Genomic DNA, 22,295 nt, shown 5'->3' with positions numbered 1-22,295 from the left:
GCATCCCGCCAATTGAACATTCGAAAGCACGAATACATTCCAAGACAGTATAATACACCATTCACGCTACGAGCCGACAATCGAGCTATGATACACGCTACAACCTTTTGCGTTACGTTGCCTCGTCATGCTACAGCCATCGTACACACGCATTCACATTTCTTTCCTTCGTTCCAAGAAGCCAAGTCCGATCGCGCCCTCACCACACCTGCAGTTTTCCCCGCCCTCGTATCGAGCACCACCCCAAGGTACCCCTCCGCTGCAAGGCGACACCCGACTCGCTCACACTCCGCACCGCTCCGCCGACAAGCCCGCACGCTGGCGTCGCACGACAGGCATGACGACCTCCTCCACGAGGGCCCACGCGCCGAGCATGGCGCGCTCCGCGTCGGCGGCGGCGCGCTGGAGGTGCGCGAGGGTCGCGCGGTGCTCCGCGAGGTGGGCGTAGACGGTCTCCCAGTCCGCAGGGGACAGGTTGGGGTTCGGGGGCGGCGGCGATGGGAGGGAGAGGGAGGCGAGGGCGGAGAGGGGGTCGGTGGGCAGGGAGGTGATGCAGTCGGCTTCGGGCAGGGAGGTGGCGTGGGCGGGGGAAGGGTGCGAGTTGATGCTGAGGAGGCAATGTTGGCAGACGGGGGCACCCTCGGCGTAGAGCTCCGTCGTCGCGCCCGAGAGGCTCCAAGAATGCGCTGAGCCACGACGGTCCTGGGCGTGCCACCGACGCGCGGCAAGGAGGTAGTCGGGGTTGTACCTGCGCAGGCGCGGTCGCGTGCCGGGGCCCGACTCGAGCCGCCGCCGTCGCGCGAGGCATTCCTCTGCATCGAACGCAGATGCAGTACGGACATAAACATATGGAGGGTCTTGCACATTAACTGATAGGGACGCACCTTCGACGCGCGCTGTGACGCGTCGCTCCTCCTGCCTCGCCTCCATGTCACGCGCGACGTCCACGGGGAGCACGGGCGGGTGTATGGCCGGCTCGGTGGGGCGTAAACCATCGGCGGGTGAGCCATCATGGGCATGCTCACGTCCTGCGCCCCCTCCTTCCTGCCGGCGTGGCCACGGAGTGGGCCATGGCGCCCGTCGCCAGTCGCTTCGACGCGCATAGGAGCGACGGACGACGCGCGCGACTCGGCCTCCCAGTCTGCCTCCCATCCGGAGTCGTCCTCGTCCATCGTGCACGCGGCGGCCTTGCGTCGGAGGTGGGGTGGGAGCCTGACGAGGCGGGGTGGTGTGGCTGCGGGGGACGCTGCGGGGTACAGACGATCGGGATCAGTGGGGTTCGATCAGGGCGGGGCGTCGGCAAGCCCCCCAGGCCAAGGGCGAGGACCTACTGCGCAAGCTGGACCCTCCTCCTGAGGCCGAGTTTCGTATGTGGACGTCGGCGTCCGCGCCGCAGCTAGAGTTGGGCATCGCTATTTATGTGGGCGTGGGCGTCCCTGAAGACAATGGCAGTCGTTGGACGCGCCGCGTAGCGAGGGCGACGGGAGGACCGAGCAGGAGGGAGGGAGAGGGACGCGTCGACGTCTTTGGCCTGCGGACGCGGAAGCGCGCTCAGAGTCATGCTCGATGAATGGGATGGGTCTTCTTTCGCCTCGGTTATGTCTTCCTCGGCCCGAATCCCGGAACGCGCCAATCCTCAATATGTACGATGGTTGTGGAGGGCATGGCGCACTCGGGGACGGCACACTGATGATACAGGGATATATATAAGTTGAGATGACTGTTCATGTGAGGGACAAGAAGTCTCTGAGGTATTAAAGGCGCGTACCACCCCGCCACATCGACCATCTAGAGACGGAGCGCAGGAGCGACGTATGTAGCACTCCGCCGGCCGCAAATGGACTCACAGGGATCGGACCGGAGATCACTGCGCCGGTCAGCGTACTGTAACGTTTCGACCATAGGTTCGCAGGGTGTGACCTGTGACCAACGAACTAGCGAAATCCCCAGTTCACCAGTGGCCCGGGCAGGCGGCGGGTGGCCTGACCGGTTCTCCTATGTACTTAGTATTGGTATAGACTGGCGCTTCAAAAAAAAACGCGCGCGTCCGTTGACGCCTGCCCACAGCCACAAGTTGGACGTGGAGACCACAGCCTCTTTCCCTTCGAGCGTGTGGCGGATCTCCGGCGGCACTCTGCCAGACGTACCATACCCAACCGTGCACTCCTCGTCAACGACGCTCTCCGCCGTAAGTACGACGTGTCGCGTTTTGAGGCGAACCTGCAACGCGGGCGGAATCTCCACGACGAACAGCGTGCCCTTGACGACGTTGTTATGGGAGCCTGCTCCGACGTAGAGGAAGCCCTTGTCATATCGGATGGGGAACGTGCTTGCAGCTCCCGGCGCCTCGTCCGTCGTGAACAGTAGTCGGTGCTTGTTCCGCCCAACGCACAGCGGGGTCTGACCCGCCATCAACTGGAGCGTCCCCGAGCTCCATACATCCACGCCGTCCGGCTTCCGCAGTGCCTCCACGAGCTGCGCGTACGTGAGGTTCTCCCTGTGCTTCATCCGCGTATACGCGAGCAAGTGGAATGTAAACACCCCGCGCGGCATCCCGCCGATGATGTGCTCCTGCGCCGTCTGGTGTGGTTGGCACGCCGCGAGGAGGACATGCGAGCGTGCCTCCGGATCTGAGAACCCGGACTCAGGTGGCGCAACGGGGACCATTGTGACACCACGACCAGCCTCCGGGTCTTGCCAAGCCCAGATGTGTTGATCAAGGGTCTCGGGGATAGGAGGACGGGGCACCCAGCTCTCCGTCGAGAGATGCCGCGTCTCGCTCGTGCTCTCGCTCGGAGGCCCGCTGCGGTGCATGCCTCCAGAATGGCAGCAATCGAAGATGGCCACCTGTAGATACGAGCGTAAAAATATTCACGTCACTACAGCGCAAGCCAACACAGTGATCGAGTGAACGTACGATGTTGTCTCCCTTCTCGTGAGCCAGCCGGCGCATCAGGCCCCCAAACGTCCGGTCAGGAATGCCAATGATAGGCTGACCTCCCTCGTCTGGCATTCCTTCGTCGTGCGCACAGATCAACTCGACCATATTCAGTCGACCATCGGTGGTGTTCCAGCTCGAGGGTGCGCTCCTGCGGTCGCCATGGCCTGCATAGTAGATGATAATCGCGTCGCCCCGTTCGATATTTGGGTTGTGGATAAGGTGGGAGAAGAAGGTGTCGATGATGTGTGTACGCGTCGCCCTCTCGTTCGTCAGCCGGACGGTCTGGTTGCCAGGGACCCTCAAGGTGTTCGTGAGGTAATCGCAGAAGTCGTCGCCGTCGCTCACACAGCCACCAAGATTCTTGATCTGCGAATGCTGGTAGACGTCGATCGCGACGACGAAAGCCCAGATGCGAACTGGGTCGTCATGCGGTGCCTGGGCCGCACGTCGTGTTTCCGCTATGGCACAAGCCCTAATATAGTGGCAACATCAAGATGCTGTCAGCATGAAAGTATGAGCTTGACCTGAAGATGCCATTCGCGACGGTCCGGGTCCCCGAACGGACGGCCGACCTTTTCGCCCTACTGGATCAAGTATGATCAGGAATCTCGGCGAAGGAAGGAAAACAGAATGAAGTAGCGCACCTCCGCTTGGTGTAGGCTTCGAATAGTCGATGACGCTTCAAGCATTCTCTGATCCTTCACGGCGGTTAGCCCGTCCGGTTTGCATTGCCCGGCCATGAAAGCCCACCTATAGTTCTTCCGGCCCCGTTGAGCATTGGGAGTCGCCCACGATGACTTCATTCCGTACGAACAGCACGCTCGGCGGCGGATGTGCAAACCGAGTTAGCGACGTACCGACGATATGTGGAGTAGGGGGTTGCATGGTACAGACCTTGGGTACCCTGAATCCTGGTACACCCGTGCGATACTAGGAAACTGTGCAGACCGGTGCAAGAAACGGTGCTTGACTTTATGGAGACAATTCTGCAGCGCTCGGGCACAGTGCCCTTGCCGTATATACTGGAGAGTGCATCAGAACCTGATAGGAAAGGAAGTCGGAAGATAAGACCGGCGCACTATGTACGGGTCACCGCCTCCCCGTCCTTCTCTTCTCTCTCCTTCCATCATGTCTCTACCTCACTAGTACACCGCACCTGTCCCAGCCGCGAGCGCGCTACCGTTGAGGAACCTGGCGTATGAGCGAAGAGTTGGCATGCATCGCGCAGTGGATCTAGACGTACATTGCGCATCTGACGCGTGTTGAATGTCCCGCGCGAAGGCGCCCTGTCAGTCGCGGTTGAACAGGGATGCTTGCATGAACTCGGTGGCAACTTGCCCAGCACAGCACACGGCGCTCAACACCGTCGGAGTCAACGTAACCATCATTAACACGACGATCCACGCGGCCATCTAGTGATCCGCCAGCTCGCACGCGGCGAGGAGCCACACGAGGCCCGCGAGGAAGTGAGGGAGCCCGCCGAAGAGCGTGACGAAGGGGAAGAAGAGCATCAGGGAGGAGGGCCCACCCCACCACGCCGCGGTGCAGGACGCGGTGATATACGTCGAGCCTGCGGACCCTGCAAGGTCGGGCACGGCGATGAGCTGGATGTTGGAGTGCGCCGGGGGAGGCGAGAAGGGCCCGTGGATGGCGCGGGAGTGAGAGTCGGAGTGAGGGCGTAGAGAAGGGAGGTGCGTACGCGGAGGAAGATCTGTAAGCAATTGGTGGTAAGACTGATCGCGGGGTTGGTCGTCAGCCGAAGGATTCCTCGAACGCAGGACCTCCATTCAGAGGCTCGCAAAGAAGAGGAAGCAAAGACCCGCAGGAGAGAGCATGACGGACCATGGCCCGAGGTATTGGGTGCGGTGGCTCCACGATCACGGACCCACTCCTACCCACTTTTGCCATCAGCACGACTGCACAAGTTCGTCGCCCTCCCGATACACTTAGACTGAGAGAACGTTGTTGACATACGAGTTCCGGGTGCCAGTGCCAGTGCTATGCGTGCGCCAGCGAGTGGTAGAACCGTGTAGTATGCAGCCAAGGAGTGCGCGGTCGGCGGCGACGCATCATAGGCCGTACTTAATACTTTCTATGGCTAGCTCACGCGGCCACTGGCCGGGGCGGGGTAAGATGCACAAGATCAGGATTCGGGAGGAGGACTGGCGACAGCCTTTCTCCAAGCAACCGTCAAGTCAAGGACTCCAGCGAACTGCGAGAAACCCCAAAGGCTCTGGATCCACCAAGTAATTACCGCCGATGTCTTCCCGGAGCTGACCCGCGGCGCGAGCCTCAGCGCAGGGCTCTTCGCGCTCCGCCGTATGCGCGCTGTCACCGCGTGGTTCCCCGCTTCGGTGAACATCCATCGGAGCCTCGCGAAGCTGACGCGGGACATCACACCAGCAACGATCTACGTCGTCAGTACCTCGTCCTGGACTCGCAGTCGGTGTCAACGCTTGACGTGCTCACGGACCACCTCCCCACGACGCTAGGACTCGGAGAAGGCAGAGCAACGAGGGCGAATCAAATGTTCAAGACCGCGCCTGAAAATCCCGGTGAAAGCCACCGGTACGATACTTACATTCCGAAACAGCGTTGTTGACCTTGATCTATCGTGCACACGCCCGGAACCCCAACGAGGCTCCCCGTCCCAGATTCCAGCCCCGATGCCGGCGTTCACGAATTAGAGGATGCGCTGCAGGTAAGTCCTACGCGCGACCTGTCATATCCATCTGGTCACGGTCTTGATTAGGGATCCACCGGGGTCGTCGGGACCGCGAGGAAGTGCTGCGGGTGCTCTGGCGTGCGGAGCACCTCAGTCCCCATGTGGATCCGACGTTCCGGTCCAGTGTGCCTGCTAGCGCGTCCCATGGTAAGATCTACCCCTAGGCACCACCGCCGGGCTTGCCGCTCGCGGTCTTGGAGGACCTGAAGACGACCATCGACGCTTGAGAAGGAGCTGACAAGCAGTCTTCGGACTTTTCGGCTGGGGAGCGATCGATCTGCATGCAAGGCCCGCCAGCGTTCTCCCGAGTTGACGGACTTTGGCGCAGAGGCTCTACAGACCAAATACGGTGTTTTGCTGTGAGTAGTGCGCGACGTCGTAATGCTCAATCATACGTTTCGCCGCAGTTGAAACTGCCTCGTCGAGCGCAGGGCGCTGGCATACTCAGCAAGCCACAGAAGGGTCGATCCTCTGACAAGATTGCGGCGTTCGCCAAGTCGTGTTGAACCAATACCTGCGAGCCCGATCTTCCTCTGCGCGACCTTGAAGTTGACTTCGTTATCGAGTTCAGTGCTAGCATACACGGGTATATGGGTCAATAGACGCGTATGGCCCCCCCAGGCTCTCTATATGCGGATCAGCCGCCAGCGAAGCACCTGCAGACCCGCAAGTCGGACATCCTCTCCCCTGTGCGAGCCACCTCAGTCACAGATCTAGATATCCAGTACTATGTAGTACCTGCAAACTAGATTTATAATGCATTATATACGTACTAATAGTAGTACTCAGCACTAACAGTAGCACACTTCACTAAAATGTGGGCACTCTATAAGCACTAACTATTACAGCACTACACAACGAGTACTAAGAAAACGGCACTACAGTAATACTACAGTAATGGTATGAAGATCACGCACTACAGAAACAGCCATAAGAATACAGCACTAAGGGGGTGGCACTAAGAACACAGCACTAAGAAGATGGCATTAACGAGGAGGTACTACCAAGCAGTACTACAGTAGCGGTACTAAGACGATCTAAGCAGACAGTACTAAGAACTTGGCTCTAGGGAAACAACACTAAAGTTATGGCATTACGAAAACGGCACTACAAAAGATGCATTACAAACATGGCACTACAAAAGAGTATTAGAGACACAGCACTACAAACACGTACTAAGAACGCAGTACTACAAAAACGTTCTAAGAACGCAGTACTACAAAAAAGGATCAAGAACGCGGGGCTACAGAAACGGTACCAACGGAAGCGACCTACATCCTGAGCATTTTGGTTGCCGACATCAAGCAGAGGACCGCGCTTTCCGAGCTTTCCAAATGCGAGCAGGATCCGGCCACTCCGGATCGTCGATATAATCGAAGTTGTCTGCCAGACCGTCAGATAGCACTAGGATAGTCAATGAGAAGAACGCACCTGTCAACCAATTCAGGTCTTCCAAGTCCTGAAGGCCCCATTTCGCCCACACCACGTAATCGCCTTTGCGCAGGCGAAAGCGAGCGTCGATGAGATTCTCAACGTGCATATAGCGCCACTTTCCCTCGGGACTGAGCCACACGGCGATCGGGTCCATGAGGTCGAGGCCAGACGCTGTACAGATCGCCGTGAAGGAGACCCTGTGCGCATTCAAGTCGAACTCGGAGCGCTCTGGTGGCTCGCCATCCTGTACAATACTCGATCAGTAAGGGTACTACGAAGGATCCCAATTGTGAGTAACACACCTTGGCATATGCCCATACGACCACGAGGGCTTCCTCCAGAGACAGCGAACGCGCACGCGACGTACTGGGACGAGGATCCACCGGAGATGAGGTTCGGACAGGAGACGACGTTGGGATGGCCGAATGCGAAGAGGATGGTTCATGCAAGCCGATTGAAGGATCATCGTCACTGTCATCTACGGTGAGGTCAATGACATCGTCGTCAATGTGGGGCCCAGTGTGGATGGGGCGATCACGTTTTGGGGCCACAGGCGACGAGGTAGGCGGCGCGCGACGACGCAACGCACTCTGAGGTTGCACCACAGGAGCGGAAGGCCGTGGTTCGCTGCGAGGTAACTTCTTGAATTGTGGCGGTGGCAACGGGCCATCCAGCGCCTCCCAGTAAGACGCAGAGTTCTCGGACTCTTCGTCTGACGACTCTTCCACATCAATTACGTCTTGTAGCGCTGCAAATTGAGTGGGGTTGCGCTGCGTGGTCCCCGGAGGAAGTCGTGGCCGAGGAGGGCCGACGAGGTTCAAGGGACGGTGATGCTCAATGTGTACAGACGCACGCTGGTCAGAGTGGTTTGGAGCGAGCTGCCTGTGTTCGATGTGAGGCTCCACATCGCGTTGCTCACAGAAGTTGCGAGCTTCGCGGTCCAATTGGGTCCGTTGGGCATGCAATCGTCGTTCCTCGTCAGCATAGAGCTTGAGCTGATGGTCTTGTTCGGCAGCTTGATTGCCTCCCGTAGCGGGCTTCTTCTTCTCGTACCTCTTGCGTGCACTCTCAGTGGCTCGCAGCCGCTGTAGGACGTCTCGCATCCGAGTGATCAGCGCGCGTTCGTCTGCGCCCACGGGATCACTCAGGTATTGGACTTTTCGTGCCTTCGGGCAACTAGCTTGGGTACACTATGCACACAATCAGTGAGGTATGTATGGGGCAACGGGAGCGAAACGCACAATTCCAACCCATCTTGCCACATTCTCTGAGTCGTACTGTAATTGCTTGAACGGGCGATGTCGACAAACTAGTTCGTGGACCTCGGGCTGCGAGAGCTCGCGCGCGAAATTTTTAAGATGGCTGTCCAGCGCATCCTTCGTGTCCTTTGTTCCCGAAGGGGTCGAGGATGGACCAGCCGACGCAATGGCGGCCCTTGACGTCGACGAGCGCATCTTCGCTCGGGGAGCAGGACTCGGCGTGGGTGGCGGCATTGGACAGAAGTTATCGCGGGGACTGGGGCTCACGGGGAGACGCAGACGGCTCACCTTTATCAGCGGCGAGGTTATTGTTCGCGAGAACAGTGACCCGAGGTCATGTTGGTGGCACGAACCAAATGCGGACAAGTTAAAGAAGGTCAAAGCGTCGGTGTGGCGGAAATTGATACTCCTCGGCACGCCGGGGCCACCGACTACGTACGCGAGGCTATTGTTCGCAAGGAGAGTGGCCCGAAGTGGTTTGGGTGGCACGGCGAACCAAAACGGGGCCGGTCGAACAACGTGTAAGGTCAAGGCGGCGGCGCAAGGTAATGGAGCTCTCTACGACGGTCACAGCGGCTACAGTGTTACACATACGCAAACCAAGTACCAAAACATGTCTATGACGAACCATAGTAATGATCATGTCTCCCCTCGTTCCATAGCGGCATAGTCACGTCTCGGCCTGCAGCTACCGTTAGCGAGATTGTCGTCCGTGAGGGTAGGGACTTACCTGGCACGCTTCGGCCGAGTACTCGGCTCGGCGACCTGGTCTCCAGCGTCGACCTCCTTCCTCTTCTTTCCCCGGCTCGCGGACTGTCCAGGGGTAGCCGAGCTCGCAGGGGCCGGATCGGTTTGAGGCGCCTGCTTGCGCTGATTAGGGTGGTCGACCTGCTTTCCCTTGGGCTTCTTGGTGTTCTTACGACCCTTGCGAACTTTAGTAGATGCGGCTCCATCGCGAGCTCCAGTGTCGCTGTCGATGTCGAGAAGGGGTGCATTCGTGTTGACGGTGTCTCCCCCTTGATGGACATCTTCGTCGGCGACATGAGCCTCATCGGCGCCCGCAGAGTCATCGCGCGTCGTGGGGCTGACCGCAGCGTTTGCAGTGATTCCAACATCGCGCGTGGGGTGTGGCTGGACCTGTAGTTGAGGGTCGGGTGCGTCCACGCTCTCCAGGTTGGCGTGGGGGTCCTTGGGTGGCTCCTCCTCGCCACTCGCCGCTTTGCCATCGTGCACAGTAGGCACCTCATCCGCCGACGATGAGGTCACAGCCACACCGCCAGTGAGGTGTTCTGGCTGGTTCGTTTGGGGCAAGGCAACGCGCTGTGGCTCTGGCGCGTGCTGATCGTCGACCGCGGGTTCGGAGTGGCTGGCATTGACAGTCTCGACGATCGCCGCTGATGGTGCTACACATTATTCAGTGGTACCTACTCGATACTAACGGTACAGCCGGAGTGCATTTCGACCATTGCAAACGGTAGAGCCGCCTCCGGCCGGAGCTGTGATTTCCTTGTTGCAAACAGGCCGGCCGGACTGGTTTCAAACAAGCCGGCCGAGCGTATCTCAAACCAGTTCAAACAGTCCGGCCGGTGTATCCCTAGGGCACCTATTTTCTGTCTGAACAGGGGGGCCATTTAGTGTCTTGCTGGCAACGGACCGGCCGGGCAATAAGGGGTTTTAATTGTAACAGATCAACCGGGATACTCTTTCTCCTATGGTAACGAACCGGCCGGGAAATGGGATCCTTCATTTGTAATGGGCCGGCCGGAGTGCATAGTTCACCAGTTGCAATGGGCCGGCCGGAGCACATGCTCCCTGGCTGATAACAGACCGGCCGGGTTGCATCATCTCTAGCTGGCAACGGAGCGGCCGGACCATTTTTCCACATTGATAGCAGGCTAGCCAGGCCATATAATCTAGCACTCCACACTGGTAACGGTCCGGCCGGGCAGTGGCACCATCCATTGGTAACGGTCCGGCCGGGCAACAGTATTGTGACCCAGTATTGGCTGGGCCAGTCAACAATAGACCATACTCCCTTAGAACAGCCTACTAGTAGCATGTATTATATGTCCACAGTGCATGCCCTATCACATTGCCTGAGCTGTTAGCTCACTGGCCAGCCATGCAAACACTGGCCGAGGGCATTCAAAAACCTTCGGCCTATTGTATTATGATACAGAGTGTGATTTGAATGATTGTATATGTAAGACCATCACTAATGGAGCCCAACATAGTGTTCCCACATTTTAAAGGGGCTTAGTGAAGCTGCCACCAGCCAAATTAAATGGCCGGACATCTCAAAACATCGGCCGGGCATTTTAGTTCATTGGCCGAAGCTTTTAATTCATTGGCCGAAGCTTTTTATTCATTGACCGAAGCTTTTCCTTCATTGGCCGAAGCTTTTTCTCACTGGCCGAAGCTTTTTCTCACTGGCCGAAGCTTTGGATTGACCGGCCGAAGCTTCTACTTCACCGGCTGGCGAAAACAAAAATGGCCGGCTGGTGGGCAGAACCGGCCAGGCTGTTGAATTACTATATGTGGAAATGTGGTATTGTCTGGGAGCCCTTCATTCGCAGAGTCTAGTATTGATTTCCTAGTGTTCAAAGGTACATAGTTAGGCCAGGATATGCAAGACAAGATTTACTACTCACAGGCTTCTTTGCAAAACATGTTATTCAATTCCTGAAGCCAATATTCTTTGCCCACACTGTTTGAAAATCTAGAATGTGTTATCACAATGCATAGAGTAGATCCCCAAAAGGAATAGTCTTATTCTATGAAGCTGAATGCAGGACAACAAATAAGGGGTATACAGGTATGGTATACATGTTGACTTCCTGCAGCTAATGTTCTTTCCAAACAGTGTTTTACCATCTAGAATAGTTCATTGACCCACAAGGAATCAGTCCTCCAAAGGAATAGTCTTATTCACACAAGCTGAAGGCAGCACAGAGTTAAGGTGAGGGTGGGTATATGGGTATACATGTTATACTGTGTTCACATCCTGAAGCCAATATGCTTTGCCCACAAGGTTTGGCAATCAAGAATGGCACAGAAACATCTACCCACTGTTGGTAATGGTCCGGCCGGCCAATCCTCATAGGAGATGGTCCGGCCTGTGCATGATCCCCTTAACTCTGTACCACATTCAGCTCATGTGAATAAGACTATTCCTTTGGACGACTCACTCCTTGTGTGTAATGAACCATTCTAGATTGTGAAACTGTGTTTGGAATGTAGATTGGCTGCAGGAAGTCAACATTGTTTGACATGTATACTATACCTTACCCCTTATCTCATGTTCTGCATTCAGCTTCGAAGAATAAGACTATTCCTTTTGGGGATCTACTCTATGCATTGAAATAACACATTCTAGATAGTCAAACAGTGTGGGCAAAGAATATTGGCTTCAGCAGTTGAATAACATGTTTTGCAAAGAAGCCTGTGAGTAAATCTTGTCTCGCATATCCTGGCCTAACTATGTACCTTTGAACACTAGGAAATCAATACTAGACTCTATGAATGAAGGGCTCCCAGACAATACCACATTTCCACATATAGTAATTCAACAGCCCGGCCGGTTCTGCCCACCGGCCGGCCATTTTTGCGCACTGGCCGGCCATTTTTTGCCGAGCACCGGCTGTTTTCGCCGGCCGGTGAAGTAGAAGCTTTGGCCGGTCAATCCAAAGCTTCGGCCGGTGAAGAAAAGCTTCGGCCAATGAAGTAAAAGCTTCGGCCAATGAAGTAAAAGCTTCGGCCAGTGAATTCAAAGCTTCGGCCAATGAACTAAAATGCCTGGCCAATGTTTTGAAATGTCCGGCCTATTGATTTGGCCCTGTAGGGACAACCTGGCTAATTTGATGGCCAGTAAAGCAAAAACCTGGGTGAGTGAAATCTCTGGCCAGTTAATTTGGCCAGCCAGTGGGGCTGTTTTGTGTTTTACAGCTTCACTAGGCATCCCTAAGTCATGGGAAAATTATGCTGTGATCTACTAATGATGGTATACCCCATAGGTGCATAATACATATAGTATTTCAATAGCCCCCAGGGGGCTGTGACCGGCCGGACCGTTTGAAGCAGGACAACTCCTGCCCGGCCGGCCTGTTCGTGGAGTCAGTTTGTTTAGGCTGGCCAACCCATTCTGGACCAGATAGACTTCACTCCGGCCGGTCCGCTTGCAATGAAGGGATTTTATCCTGGCCGGAACATTTGAAGTGGTGGGGCCTGAGTCTGGCCGCTCTGTTTGCAACGTGGACCGGCCGGCCGCTCCGTTGCATGTGCTAACCCTGCCCTCCACCCGGCCTGTTTGCAGTGATGTTGTATGGGTCCGGCCGGACCGTTGCCTATACAGCCGGACTGTTTACAACAGGTACATTACCCTGGCCAAAAGCCCGGCCGGCCTGTTGCAAGCGGTGCATTGTTGCTAACGGTAGACCCGGACTACTCCGGCCGGAGGCGGCTCTACCGTTTGCAACGGTCAAAATGCACTCCGGCTGTACCGTTAACAGCGAGGTTTTCCACTGAATGGGCTCGGTGCTATGGCAGCGTCGCCACTATCGAGCCGTTCATCCGGGTTGGTTTGAGGTGACGCGACACGCTGTGGCTCTTGCGCGTGTTGGTCGTCGACCGCGGGTTCAGAGTGGCCGGACTCCACAGTCTCGACGATCGTTGAACTCTCCGATGTGCCTCGAGATACTTGGTCGCGAACTGGATCGGTGTGCTCCGATGGGCCCGCGGGCGCAGGGACTGGTCGGGATGATCCTGCAGGCCCAGCGACCATCTGAGTGTTCACCGGTCGCAGCTCCAGATCACGCGTCTTGAGCATATATGCGTCCATTCTGTCCGCAATGCGCTCATTCTTAATGTATGTCGATAAGTCGTCACGTCCTCCCTTGCCGGCACTAGCACTGCAGGATGTTAGCTAAGGAGGATTGATCATCAGCCAGTCACCTACGTGAATTTCCTTGCTCGTCCCTCAGCATCGACCCACCCGAGGTATACGAAGACGTCCATGCCGGAGTTTTTGGCCCATTCATCGACGGACGCATGCGCAGTATATCTAATACGGCTCTGCATCCTTGCGGGATGTCAACTCGTGTTCGTCATGCATCATGAAGGACATAACTTACTCCTCGAGCGGTGCCACCTTGGGGCTACTCTCAGCGATGTCCTCGTCCTTTCCCTCGTCGTCCTCGCCGGCTTCGTCGTCTCTCTCCTCGCCGTCGCTCTCGCTGTCCTCACCTCCGGCTTTACCTTTGCCCTTTCCGCCTTTTTTCTCGCGCATTTCCCGCTTTGACGCTGCAGACGCACGCTCGAATACATCCCACGCTTCCGGATCCTCAGTCTGCATGCGCTTGGCGGCCTCCGATACAGCGATCGCGGCTGCTCTGGAGAGTTCCGCTCCCACCGTGACCCCATTCGCCGTAGCTGCCTCCCTGGCAGCCTTGGCTACCTCAGGGTGAGCGCGTTTGAAGAGGTCCCGCGCACTCTTGGCTCGCTTGCGGCGCTTCTGGGACTGCTGGGTAGGTGGAGTAGGGAGCTCGAGGAGACGCGGAGTCGAAGATACTTGCTCTTGAATCCAGGCGCGGTGGTTTTCCATCCACTTGACGATTTTCGTCTGTGAGCAGTTAGGGACGAACGTGAATGACCAGGATAGACCCAACGCACCCTCCTGCGCGCGCCGCACCGCTCAAAGCACTCTTCTTCCGTCTCAAGGCGAGGTGGCTTGTTGGGCTCCTCGACCGTCGCCAAGATGTTGGGGTCGAACTGTGCGGCGAACTGATCGGCGACTGTCCTCGCGGTCTGGTTGTAGTTGCCATTCGGGCCGGCAGCCTTCCAGGCATCAACAGCTGTCTTCACCAACCATGAGTGCTGGTCTATGCCGCGCTTGGGTTCGACGATGCAGGTATAACACTTCGGAGCGGATGTTCGGCGAGGCATGATTGATGAGCGACCAGGGGAGGGACGGGCGTGCCACTCACATTATATACGTTGGCGTGCTCGCCGAGGGCCACCAGGTGCACCACTAAACAAAGCAACAAAGCAACACAATGTCAGCGGTGAATTCGATCGAGGTAACAGGAACGCCACCAAACAGGGTTGAGCCACTTATCCTCTTTGGGCGATCAAAGCGTCGTCGGGGCCACCACACCCGTATCAGCCATAAGTTCGCTTAGTACGTCTGTCTATATATGTACATGGTAGTCGGGGTAGCTAATTACGTCGTCGCATTACACACTGTACTGGAGAACGGAAGGGAGACGGTGTCGAATGGTACACTACGGGGGAGACACGAGTTGCACGGGAGGACATGGCAGACGGTCAAACTTCGACGCGAAGGTTTTGACATAGAACTTGAGTGCAGTGGCCTCAACTGCGTCGAAGTGCCCTGCATCGTCGCAATCCCCTATGGTGGTGGCGTTTGCTCGCACCATCTCGGGCACTTGTGGCCACGCACTCATGACCCGCAAGAGAGCCTGAAGGTTCCTTCGTCGACCCTGCCAACCTTCCTCGCCTGCAGGTGTCCAACAGAAGGCGGGGGAGGAGACATCGACGACCGAGAACGCGGTTTGATGAAGCGAGGAGCGCCACACTTCAGCAACTCGTTGCTCACGTTCCCACTGGCGAAAGGCGTCGTCCGAATGGTCGACGAGGAGGTTGTCGAGGGCGCGCAACTCACAACGCCAGTTGGTTTCGTAGAGCTCCCAAAGCACCAATGTCTTCAACATGTGGTTGGTTTTGGCGGCCTCGAGAGTGACTTTCATCCCGCGATACGACGACACGTTCCGTTCGTCGTAGGAAAGCAGCGAGCCGCCTTTGGCGAAGAGCCGACGCACGCACTGCGATCGCTCGTAGAGATAGCTACGTTTCTGCGAATCCGACGACGGCGGATTACCCGGTGCTTGAACCTCTTGTCCCGTCTTGTCCTTCTCGTCGTGATCGTCGAGACGATAATCGCCATGCAGCACATGACGCCAATCGGCGATACGCAAGGGTGTCCCATTGATGGCGGCGTCGACGAGACGGTGCCTGCAATACTCACGAATCCGCGTGAAGTTGTGGATGTACCGCGCTTTTTGAGTCTCCGCATGGTACACGACAAAGGGAGGGGGAAAGAAGTATTCGAGGGCGACAGGAGGGGGGAACGGGAGTGGCGACAGATCGGACAGGGCAGCAGTCCAGTTAGGACTGAGCCTGACAAGATCCGAGGGAGGCGCCTCGAACGTTGTGGCGGGATGTGAGTCTGGTGTCTTGGCCCCTCTTCGACCCCCCCGCGCCCGTTTGCCTCTCTTTTTCGAGTTGCGAGTCTGCGGTGGAACCTGAGGACCTGCCATAATTGGCTTGGTGGCGTCATCGCCCTTGTGCCTCTTAGCGTCGCTTTCCACGCCGTCAGGCCGCGCGAGTACCTGGAGTCGAGGCAATGCCGAGGAGCACAGAAGGTTGCTCACGAAGATGACGGATGGGTGCGTCCAGCGTGAGGGGTCCTGATGGGTGCCGTCCGGGTCGTACCAGCTCTTGGGGATTCGCGGCCAAGCAGGTTCGTCACTGAGCTCGGTCTGCCAATGACAGGGCTTCACAACCTTGCGGATATAGATGTCAGCCGACCATGGCCGAATGTACCAGAAGGGCACACCGACACGATGGAGCAGCTGGGCGGCGGCGTCATTGCGAACAAAAGCACCCAGTACCTTCAATGGTGTGCGCGGAAGGGGGTGCACGTGGGCGACGCGGGGGACGACGATGCTGTAATACACTGATAGACCCGCAAGTTCGAGGATCAGGCGGTGAGCCATCCTCGCTGTCACCAACGTGTGCAGCTCAGTGCTGGGCAGTGCTCTAAGTCGGTCGACGGCGTTCCTCAAGAGAAGGCACAGCATGCCGCCCAGGCGTCGATCGACAGACGATTGATGGGATCCTATGTCCTCGCGCTGCCGCACGAAGGAATCGGCCTGCTCGTACTGCATGATGGTGCGCGCCGCAATTTTATGCAGCTCCTGCAACACGTCCGACTTCAGGTATCCAAATCCAAGTACACCACAAGTCGGCGATTCCTCCCAGGGATCATAGCCGAGTCCATCGTACACTTGATTCCCGGGTGCGTAATCCGAGTGCCTGGTCGGAATACAGGCATGGTGGACGCAGCCTTCGTTGTACATCTGCGGCCAGCGGGTGTACTCCTGGGGTCCCCAGAGACCATCCCTGAACGTGACGATCTCCCGGCCCGCAATGCGTGGAAACTCGGGGATCCAGTCCATCCACGGTGTCGTAATGATATTGCAATGGTCTTCTGCGTCGGCAGCGCAGCGTGCATCGAAGGGCCCCAAGCTAGAGCGTCTCTCTGCGTTCATTAGCCAGAGAAGAATCTGCCGCATCGGAACGTCATACCTGACTCGGGGGAGGGGTTGAGCACGAAGGTGGACAATTGGATGCGTCGGTGAAGATTAGCATCGGCCATATTGGACCCAGCTACGGTGCGGCACATTAGTCGATTCCGCGAATTAAAGGAAGCGCATAGGCCGCATACCAATATACTGCGTCCGATGTACGCAACTCCGGCGGAGTAGTTGCAGCGCCGTGGACCGTGTGGCTGGACCAACATCGCATGTCAGAATCATTGACAAGATCTGAGGACCCTTCCGCACCTTTGTGACGCGTTGTATCAATTCTAAGGCGTCGTCTGAGAGAAAGCCCACGCGTTCTCGGGTTTGTCAAATCTTAGCAATGCTGACCTCAGTCGTGCACGCGTCAGCAGCCTTCGGTGGCGAGAAATATCAAGAAGGCTCACGCGTACTACCTGACACGCCGGCGAGAAGTCCGGAGTGGGTGCGGGGCAGTACTTTGAGGAAGGGAGGATGACACCCCTGGGCCGTGTTTGCTAAACAACGGACTGTGCAGGCACGCGTTGCCTTCACAGGTCAAGATCAACGCACGCAGTATTGACCCGGCAATGCCTTGACACTTGAAGTTACACGACACGTCTTAATGCGAGGGAATCGTCTTGCAGTTTCAGGTCGACGTGCCCAACGAGGAGCCCGGCAGCAGATTTACTGCGCCGTAGCCACGTTCGCGCAGGAAGATCGAAATCTTGCCTGGCCGCAGAACGATCCCTCAGGGGTTTCGGAGCGAGAGCGGAAGCGAGCAGGGGGAGAGAACGCAGTGCCGTTTCGAGCGCGAGCGGAAGATGTAAGTCTAAGTGCGACTGTGGCTGTCGGAGCGCCTGGCAAGCGTCTACCACACCGAGCTCACCCCGAGCGCTCGCACTGCTTGACCGGCGACCGCGTTCACCACTTTACCGCCCGCACCTGGCCTGCCCGCCTCCTCATCCTCCTCCTGTCCTACTCTCGTCGCGCCGTCTGCCTGCCCGTCGGGCGCCATCCCCCGCCCATCTTCCGTCTTTCCCATGTGAGGCAACTCGGACGTCCGCTTTGGTTTCGACCATGCGTTGATGTCCGGGCAGGCGAACTCCTGCTCTCAGACGAGCAGTCGAGTAAACCCAGCCAAGCTTCGAGATGCTCGCCGCCAACTATCGTCCGCAAGCCGTGCCAAACGCGCAATGATTCGCAACTACGCCCACCATAGGAATTGTCTTGGTCATCCATGAGAGGACTGAGTCTGTCCCCTGTCTGGTACGTTATTTCTCGTTGACCCAGATTCTGATACCCCAGCTCGCCAACTACGGGCGTATGACTGTCTCGATCTATGTGAGTCTCTCCATCTTTGTATCACCATGAACGGGGCTAATGTATACCGAGATCGGGGAGCATATCCTCACGCCCTGGATCCCGATTACCCGTGCTGGGGACCGCAGGCCGTCTATGCTCCATCCTGAGCTCGCCGACGGGTACTCCGCAAGGTCTAAGATTCGACGGGAGGCAAGATCACGACAACTGAGATTGTTCTCGCCATCTGTGGGTCACTGGTGCCTTCGTCATGTTAACCTAAACTGATCCTGCTGTCTATCCCTACTTCAACATCACCCCTGAAGCCGTTGATGCAGGTGGCTACAGTGGGCGAGAGGTGAAGGTGCCGTTGTGCGAGACGAGATGTCCTGCACGTGAGATGTAAGTATTTTCGTCGCCTGGTTCGCCTTGTCTACGCGTTCCCTCGACGCGGTTTTGTGTTGCAAATAGAGTTGTGCCCCGGCTCAAATGATCACATTGTGCTCCGTGTCTGTTAACGTATGTCGACTCACACGTGAACGCAGCCGATCGCCACCCCCCACGTTGGACTTCAACCAGACCCTTCGCTTTGACCGGCACTGTTAGCCACCCGCAACGTCCGCCCTGGGACGCCAGTGGCCCTGCGCAACCACTCGTCCAACCCTGCCGCTCTGATTCCCCCAGCTCTGTGGCCCGCCATTGTTGTGACGCACGTATCGTACTCTTTCAACGTCCCTCCTCGCTCCGATTCTGCTCCATACACCCTCCATGCCGCGAGCCAAGCGCAAGAAGACGCAAGACTATGTTTATGTGGACGACGGCGGCGAGCTTATTCCCGATGGTCCGGCCACACTGTCTGTCGACGTCAATGGTAACGAGACAATCGAATACTTGTCTCCAGGCATGCGGGTTGAGAAGCGCGGCGGCTGCACCACCCACGCGGACGACATACCATTACCATCCCTGCTCGAAACAATGGCCAACGGCGGCACGAACATCGCCACCCCCGATCGAACAGTGTACGAGTTTCTTGAACCCTCAGCGCTTGAAGAAGATCGTACAGAGCAACCTCAGAAGAAACCTCAGGGCCAAGTGAGTTGCAGTTCGTTGTCCCTCTGTCGCATGTGGTGTTGATTGAATTCCTAGAGCGCTCATTCCATTACGTTCGCTTTCCTGGAGACGTGGGCGCAGAAACTCTTGAACGTTTTTAGGCGACGCGAGGCTGACTCAAACATTGGGAAGCCATGCTACAAGTGCAAGAACACGGACGCCCCGTTTCGTTGCACCGAATGCTTCAACGGTCCTATGCTCTGTCGCGACTGCCTAATCGACGCGCACACCTGGAACCCTCTCCACCGTGTACAGTGTTGGAACGGACGTTTTTTCGAGCGCAAACAGCTGAGTGACCTCGGCTTCATCTTTTCCATCGGCCACCATGGGCGACCCTGTCCCTCGTCGTTTGGCGATCCTCCGACCAAGCTGACTGTCGTGCACACGACTGGCGTGCAGACAATCGCTGTGGAATACTGCGACTGTCGACACGGAGCTCAACATGTGGAGGAGCGACCAGTCCAGTTGTGCAACGCAGGCTTGTGGCCAGCGTCGTTCTTGCGCCCGCAAACCGTGTTCACCTTCCACGTCCTACGACTTTTCACGCACCTCACGTTTCAGGCGAAGACCACTGCCCACGATTTCTACGGGACTTTGCGCAGGCTCACATCTAACGCATTCTTCGGAGACGTGAAGGTGGGTGCCTTGCTGGAGTCACGGGATGATTCGCTGATATATAAGGCAGGATCGCTATCGGGAGTTCATGACGGCTCATCGGCAATTCCACTACCTGCAGACCCTCAAACGCTTCGCAGTTGACGTCAAAACGAAGCTTCCGCCGGGCTGTCTCGCACTGCGCTGCCCTGCGTGTCCACATCCGGACATCAATATCGATCCGAATTGGCGGAACCGCCCAGAGGGCGAGCAGTACAAAGACGCCCTTCACTACGGGAAAGACGGTAACTTTAGTCTTAGTCAACACGATAAGAAGATGGACCACGCCGATCCACCTCTCATGGACGGAGCGGCGTACTACGTCGACAGTGAAGCCTACCGCGATTATCTCGACAAGATGAAGGTTTATGACGACGCCCAAGACGAGACCACCACCTGTAGCAAGTTCAATGCCCTGTCTGACCGTTACAAGGGGAAGATCAAAACAGGGCAGGTTGGGTTGTCGTGTACTCGACACGGTTTCGTTCTTCCTTGTGGTACTGTCGATTTACACGTCGGCGAACGGTATGCGAACGTCGATTATGCGACCCTGTCTGGCCTACGGTGGTTTCACTCTCTTGGCCTCGTAGTTGGCTCTTACGACGTCAACTGCAAGTATGGCATACATTGGTGGAAGCGGCTGAAGAATATCGCGTCGGTTATGCCCTCGGTCCCTGGTGTGACACTTGCCAAAGAGATGTGGCCGGCTATTCGACGCTGCGTCCCAAAATGGCATCTCGCGTCACACACGGGACTGTGTCGCTATTTCTTTTCTTTCTACTACACACCTGGTGTCGGCAATACCGATGGAGAGTCTGTCGAGCGGCGTTGGGCGGCTATGAATGCCATCGGGCGATCGGTGCGGGAAATGGGCCCCGGCCATCGACAAGACGTCATTGATGCGCACAACTCGGATTTCAACGCACAGAAGATGTTCAAAATGGGTCAGTCCTTTGTGTGTGTCACCGAGCCTACTGAGTAAGATTTAACGTTCCGAACGTTAAAACCGGAGTGAGATTCGCCCGTCTCAAACGTTGCGGCCGGCGCCGGCCGGAGGGGTCCGGGTCCACGTTGCAGACGTTGTCGTTGCCAGCGATCCGGCCGGAGTGCATGCCGGCCGGCTCTGCCTCGTCTCCAACGTTGCGGCCGGCCTCACCATCCCTGAATACTGTCCCCAATGATCCACCCGGCCTGTTTTCACAGTACGTTGCAATGCTCCGGCCGGAGTGCATGCCAGCCCCGCCCCCCCTCCTCAATGCTCCGGCCGGCCTGTTTTCACCGGACGTTGCAACGCTCCGGACGTTGCAACGCTCCGGCCGGACTACACCCCGGCCGCCCCCCCCACTTCTGAACGATCCGCCCGGCCTCTTTCACCCAACGTTGCAATGCTCCGGCCGGAGGGTATGCCGGCCGGTCATCCCTCGTTCCCAACGTTGCGGCCGGAGCAGGCAGAATTCAAAATTCAAAGCGGCCAGGCAGTCCACACTGCAAACAGTCCGGCCGGTCAATAGATATAGCATTGCAAACGAGCCGGCCGGCCTCAGGCCCTACCACTACAAATGGTCCGGCCGGACTTTTTGCCGGCCGAAAACACAATGTCTCGGGCCGAGGGTATAGCCAAAACTCGGCCAAAGCAGCCAGACATTTTGCCGGCCGAGCTTTTGCTTCACCGACCAGGCAAGCATTGTCTCGGGCCAAAAAGTTGACCATTTTCTCGGGCCGAAGATTTGAGTACTGCCTCGGGCCGAAGAGTTGGGCATTTTCTCGGGCCGAAGATTTGGCCGAAGCTCGGTGAAAACAGCCGGGCTGTCAGATTGCCATATAAGGAAATTTGGTATTGACTGGTAGTACTTCATTGATAGACTATAGTATCAATTCCCTAGTGACCAAAGATGTCTAGTTAGGCCAGGATGTGCAAAACAAGATTTACTCACAGGCTTCTTTGCACAACAAGTTAATCAATTTCTGAAGCCAGTTTTCTTTTCCCACACTGTTTGACTATCTAGGATGTGTTGTTTCAATGCATAGAGTATATCCCCAACAGGAATAGTCTTATTCTTTGAAGCTGAATGCAGAACATGAGATAAGGGGCATACAGGTATGGTACCGTGCTGAACAATGTTGACTCCTGCAGACAATCTACATTCAAAACACTGTTTCACAATCTCTGATGGTTCATTTACCCATAGGGAGTGAATCCTCCAAAGGAATAGTCTTATTCACATAAGCTGAATGTAGTACAGAGTTAAGGCAAGGGTGTATGGGTATACATGTCATACTGTGTTCACTTCCTGAAGCCAATATGCTTTCCCCACAATGTTCCACAATCTAGAGTAGCACATTTCAATGCAACAAGCAAGTCTCCCAAAGGAATAGTCTTATTCTTTGAAGCTGAACTCGGGGATGAAGATAAGGTGAATATGCATTATATTGTGAGAGACATACTTTGGATTATTGTCTGTCTGGGTGTCACACTGAAATGTTGTACCAGCATGCACATTGCACTTGCCACA

The 22,295-nt window shown here is 56.5% G+C and overlaps 7 protein-coding genes across 7 annotated transcripts; 1 reads left to right on the top strand and 6 right to left on the bottom strand.

Moving 5' to 3' along the window:
* Positions 1-12: 12 nt before the first annotated feature.
* B0H18DRAFT_991409 (uncharacterized protein) lies at positions 13-1,525 on the bottom strand. Its single transcript, XM_048045059.1, has 4 exons — positions 1,332-1,525; positions 993-1,246; positions 885-924; positions 13-812 (listed from the first exon to the last, which is right to left on the bottom strand). Exons 1-4 carry the CDS (start codon positions 1,408-1,410, stop codon positions 283-285), a joined length of 903 nt encoding a protein of 300 aa, XP_047896621.1. The 5' UTR covers positions 1,411-1,525; the 3' UTR covers positions 13-282.
* Positions 1,526-2,799: 1,274 nt separating this feature from the next.
* B0H18DRAFT_848025 (uncharacterized protein) lies at positions 2,800-3,376 on the bottom strand (the record flags this gene model as incomplete). The annotated part of the gene is made up of 2 exons (XM_048039574.1): positions 2,800-2,847; positions 2,918-3,376. Coding segments are annotated over 2 exons (507 nt in total), but the record flags the coding sequence as incomplete, so codon positions are not given.
* A 1,464-nt stretch (positions 3,377-4,840) lies between these two features.
* Positions 4,841-5,346, bottom strand: B0H18DRAFT_991403 (uncharacterized protein). Its single transcript, XM_048045058.1, has 3 exons — positions 5,044-5,346; positions 4,932-4,988; positions 4,841-4,865 (listed from the first exon to the last, which is right to left on the bottom strand). Exon 1 carries the CDS (start codon positions 5,334-5,336, stop codon positions 5,085-5,087), a length of 252 nt encoding a protein of 83 aa, XP_047896619.1. The 5' UTR covers positions 5,337-5,346; the 3' UTR covers positions 4,841-4,865; positions 4,932-4,988; positions 5,044-5,084.
* Positions 5,347-6,966: 1,620 nt separating this feature from the next.
* Positions 6,967-9,990, bottom strand: B0H18DRAFT_952860 (uncharacterized protein; the record flags this gene model as incomplete). The annotated part of the gene is made up of 8 exons (XM_048042151.1): positions 6,967-7,049; positions 7,098-7,344; positions 7,403-7,578; positions 7,690-7,848; positions 8,020-8,290; positions 8,342-8,534; positions 9,090-9,762; positions 9,963-9,990. 8 exons carry the CDS (start codon positions 9,988-9,990, stop codon positions 6,967-6,969), a joined length of 1,830 nt encoding a protein of 609 aa, XP_047896618.1.
* Positions 9,991-12,860: 2,870 nt separating this feature from the next.
* Positions 12,861-14,299, bottom strand: B0H18DRAFT_1116523 (uncharacterized protein; the record flags this gene model as incomplete). The annotated part of the gene is made up of 4 exons (XM_048033442.1): positions 12,861-13,266; positions 13,314-13,436; positions 13,489-13,976; positions 14,027-14,299. The coding sequence occupies 4 exons, from the start codon at positions 14,297-14,299 to the stop codon at positions 12,861-12,863; spliced, it is 1,290 nt and encodes a 429-aa protein (XP_047896617.1).
* A 338-nt stretch (positions 14,300-14,637) lies between these two features.
* Positions 14,638-16,707, bottom strand: B0H18DRAFT_872320 (uncharacterized protein; the record flags this gene model as incomplete). Its single annotated transcript, XM_048040219.1, has 1 exon — positions 14,638-16,707. The coding sequence occupies one exon, from the start codon at positions 16,705-16,707 to the stop codon at positions 14,638-14,640; it is 2,070 nt and encodes a 689-aa protein (XP_047896616.1).
* A 2,079-nt stretch (positions 16,708-18,786) lies between these two features.
* Positions 18,787-20,764, top strand: B0H18DRAFT_1116521 (uncharacterized protein; the record flags this gene model as incomplete). The annotated part of the gene is made up of 3 exons (XM_048033441.1): positions 18,787-19,110; positions 19,165-19,764; positions 19,814-20,764. 3 exons carry the CDS (start codon positions 18,787-18,789, stop codon positions 20,762-20,764), a joined length of 1,875 nt encoding a protein of 624 aa, XP_047896615.1.
* Positions 20,765-22,295: the final 1,531 nt, after the last annotated feature.

The sequence above is a fragment of the Fomitopsis serialis genome (genome assembly GCF_022376445.1).
Source record: "Fomitopsis serialis strain Sig1Antser10 chromosome Unknown B0H18scaffold_14, whole genome shotgun sequence".
NCBI classification, from domain to species: domain Eukaryota; kingdom Fungi; phylum Basidiomycota; class Agaricomycetes; order Polyporales; family Fomitopsidaceae; genus Fomitopsis; species Fomitopsis serialis.
Note: the sequence above shows the minus strand (reverse complement) of the source record. Positions and strands in the feature narration are given on the sequence as shown.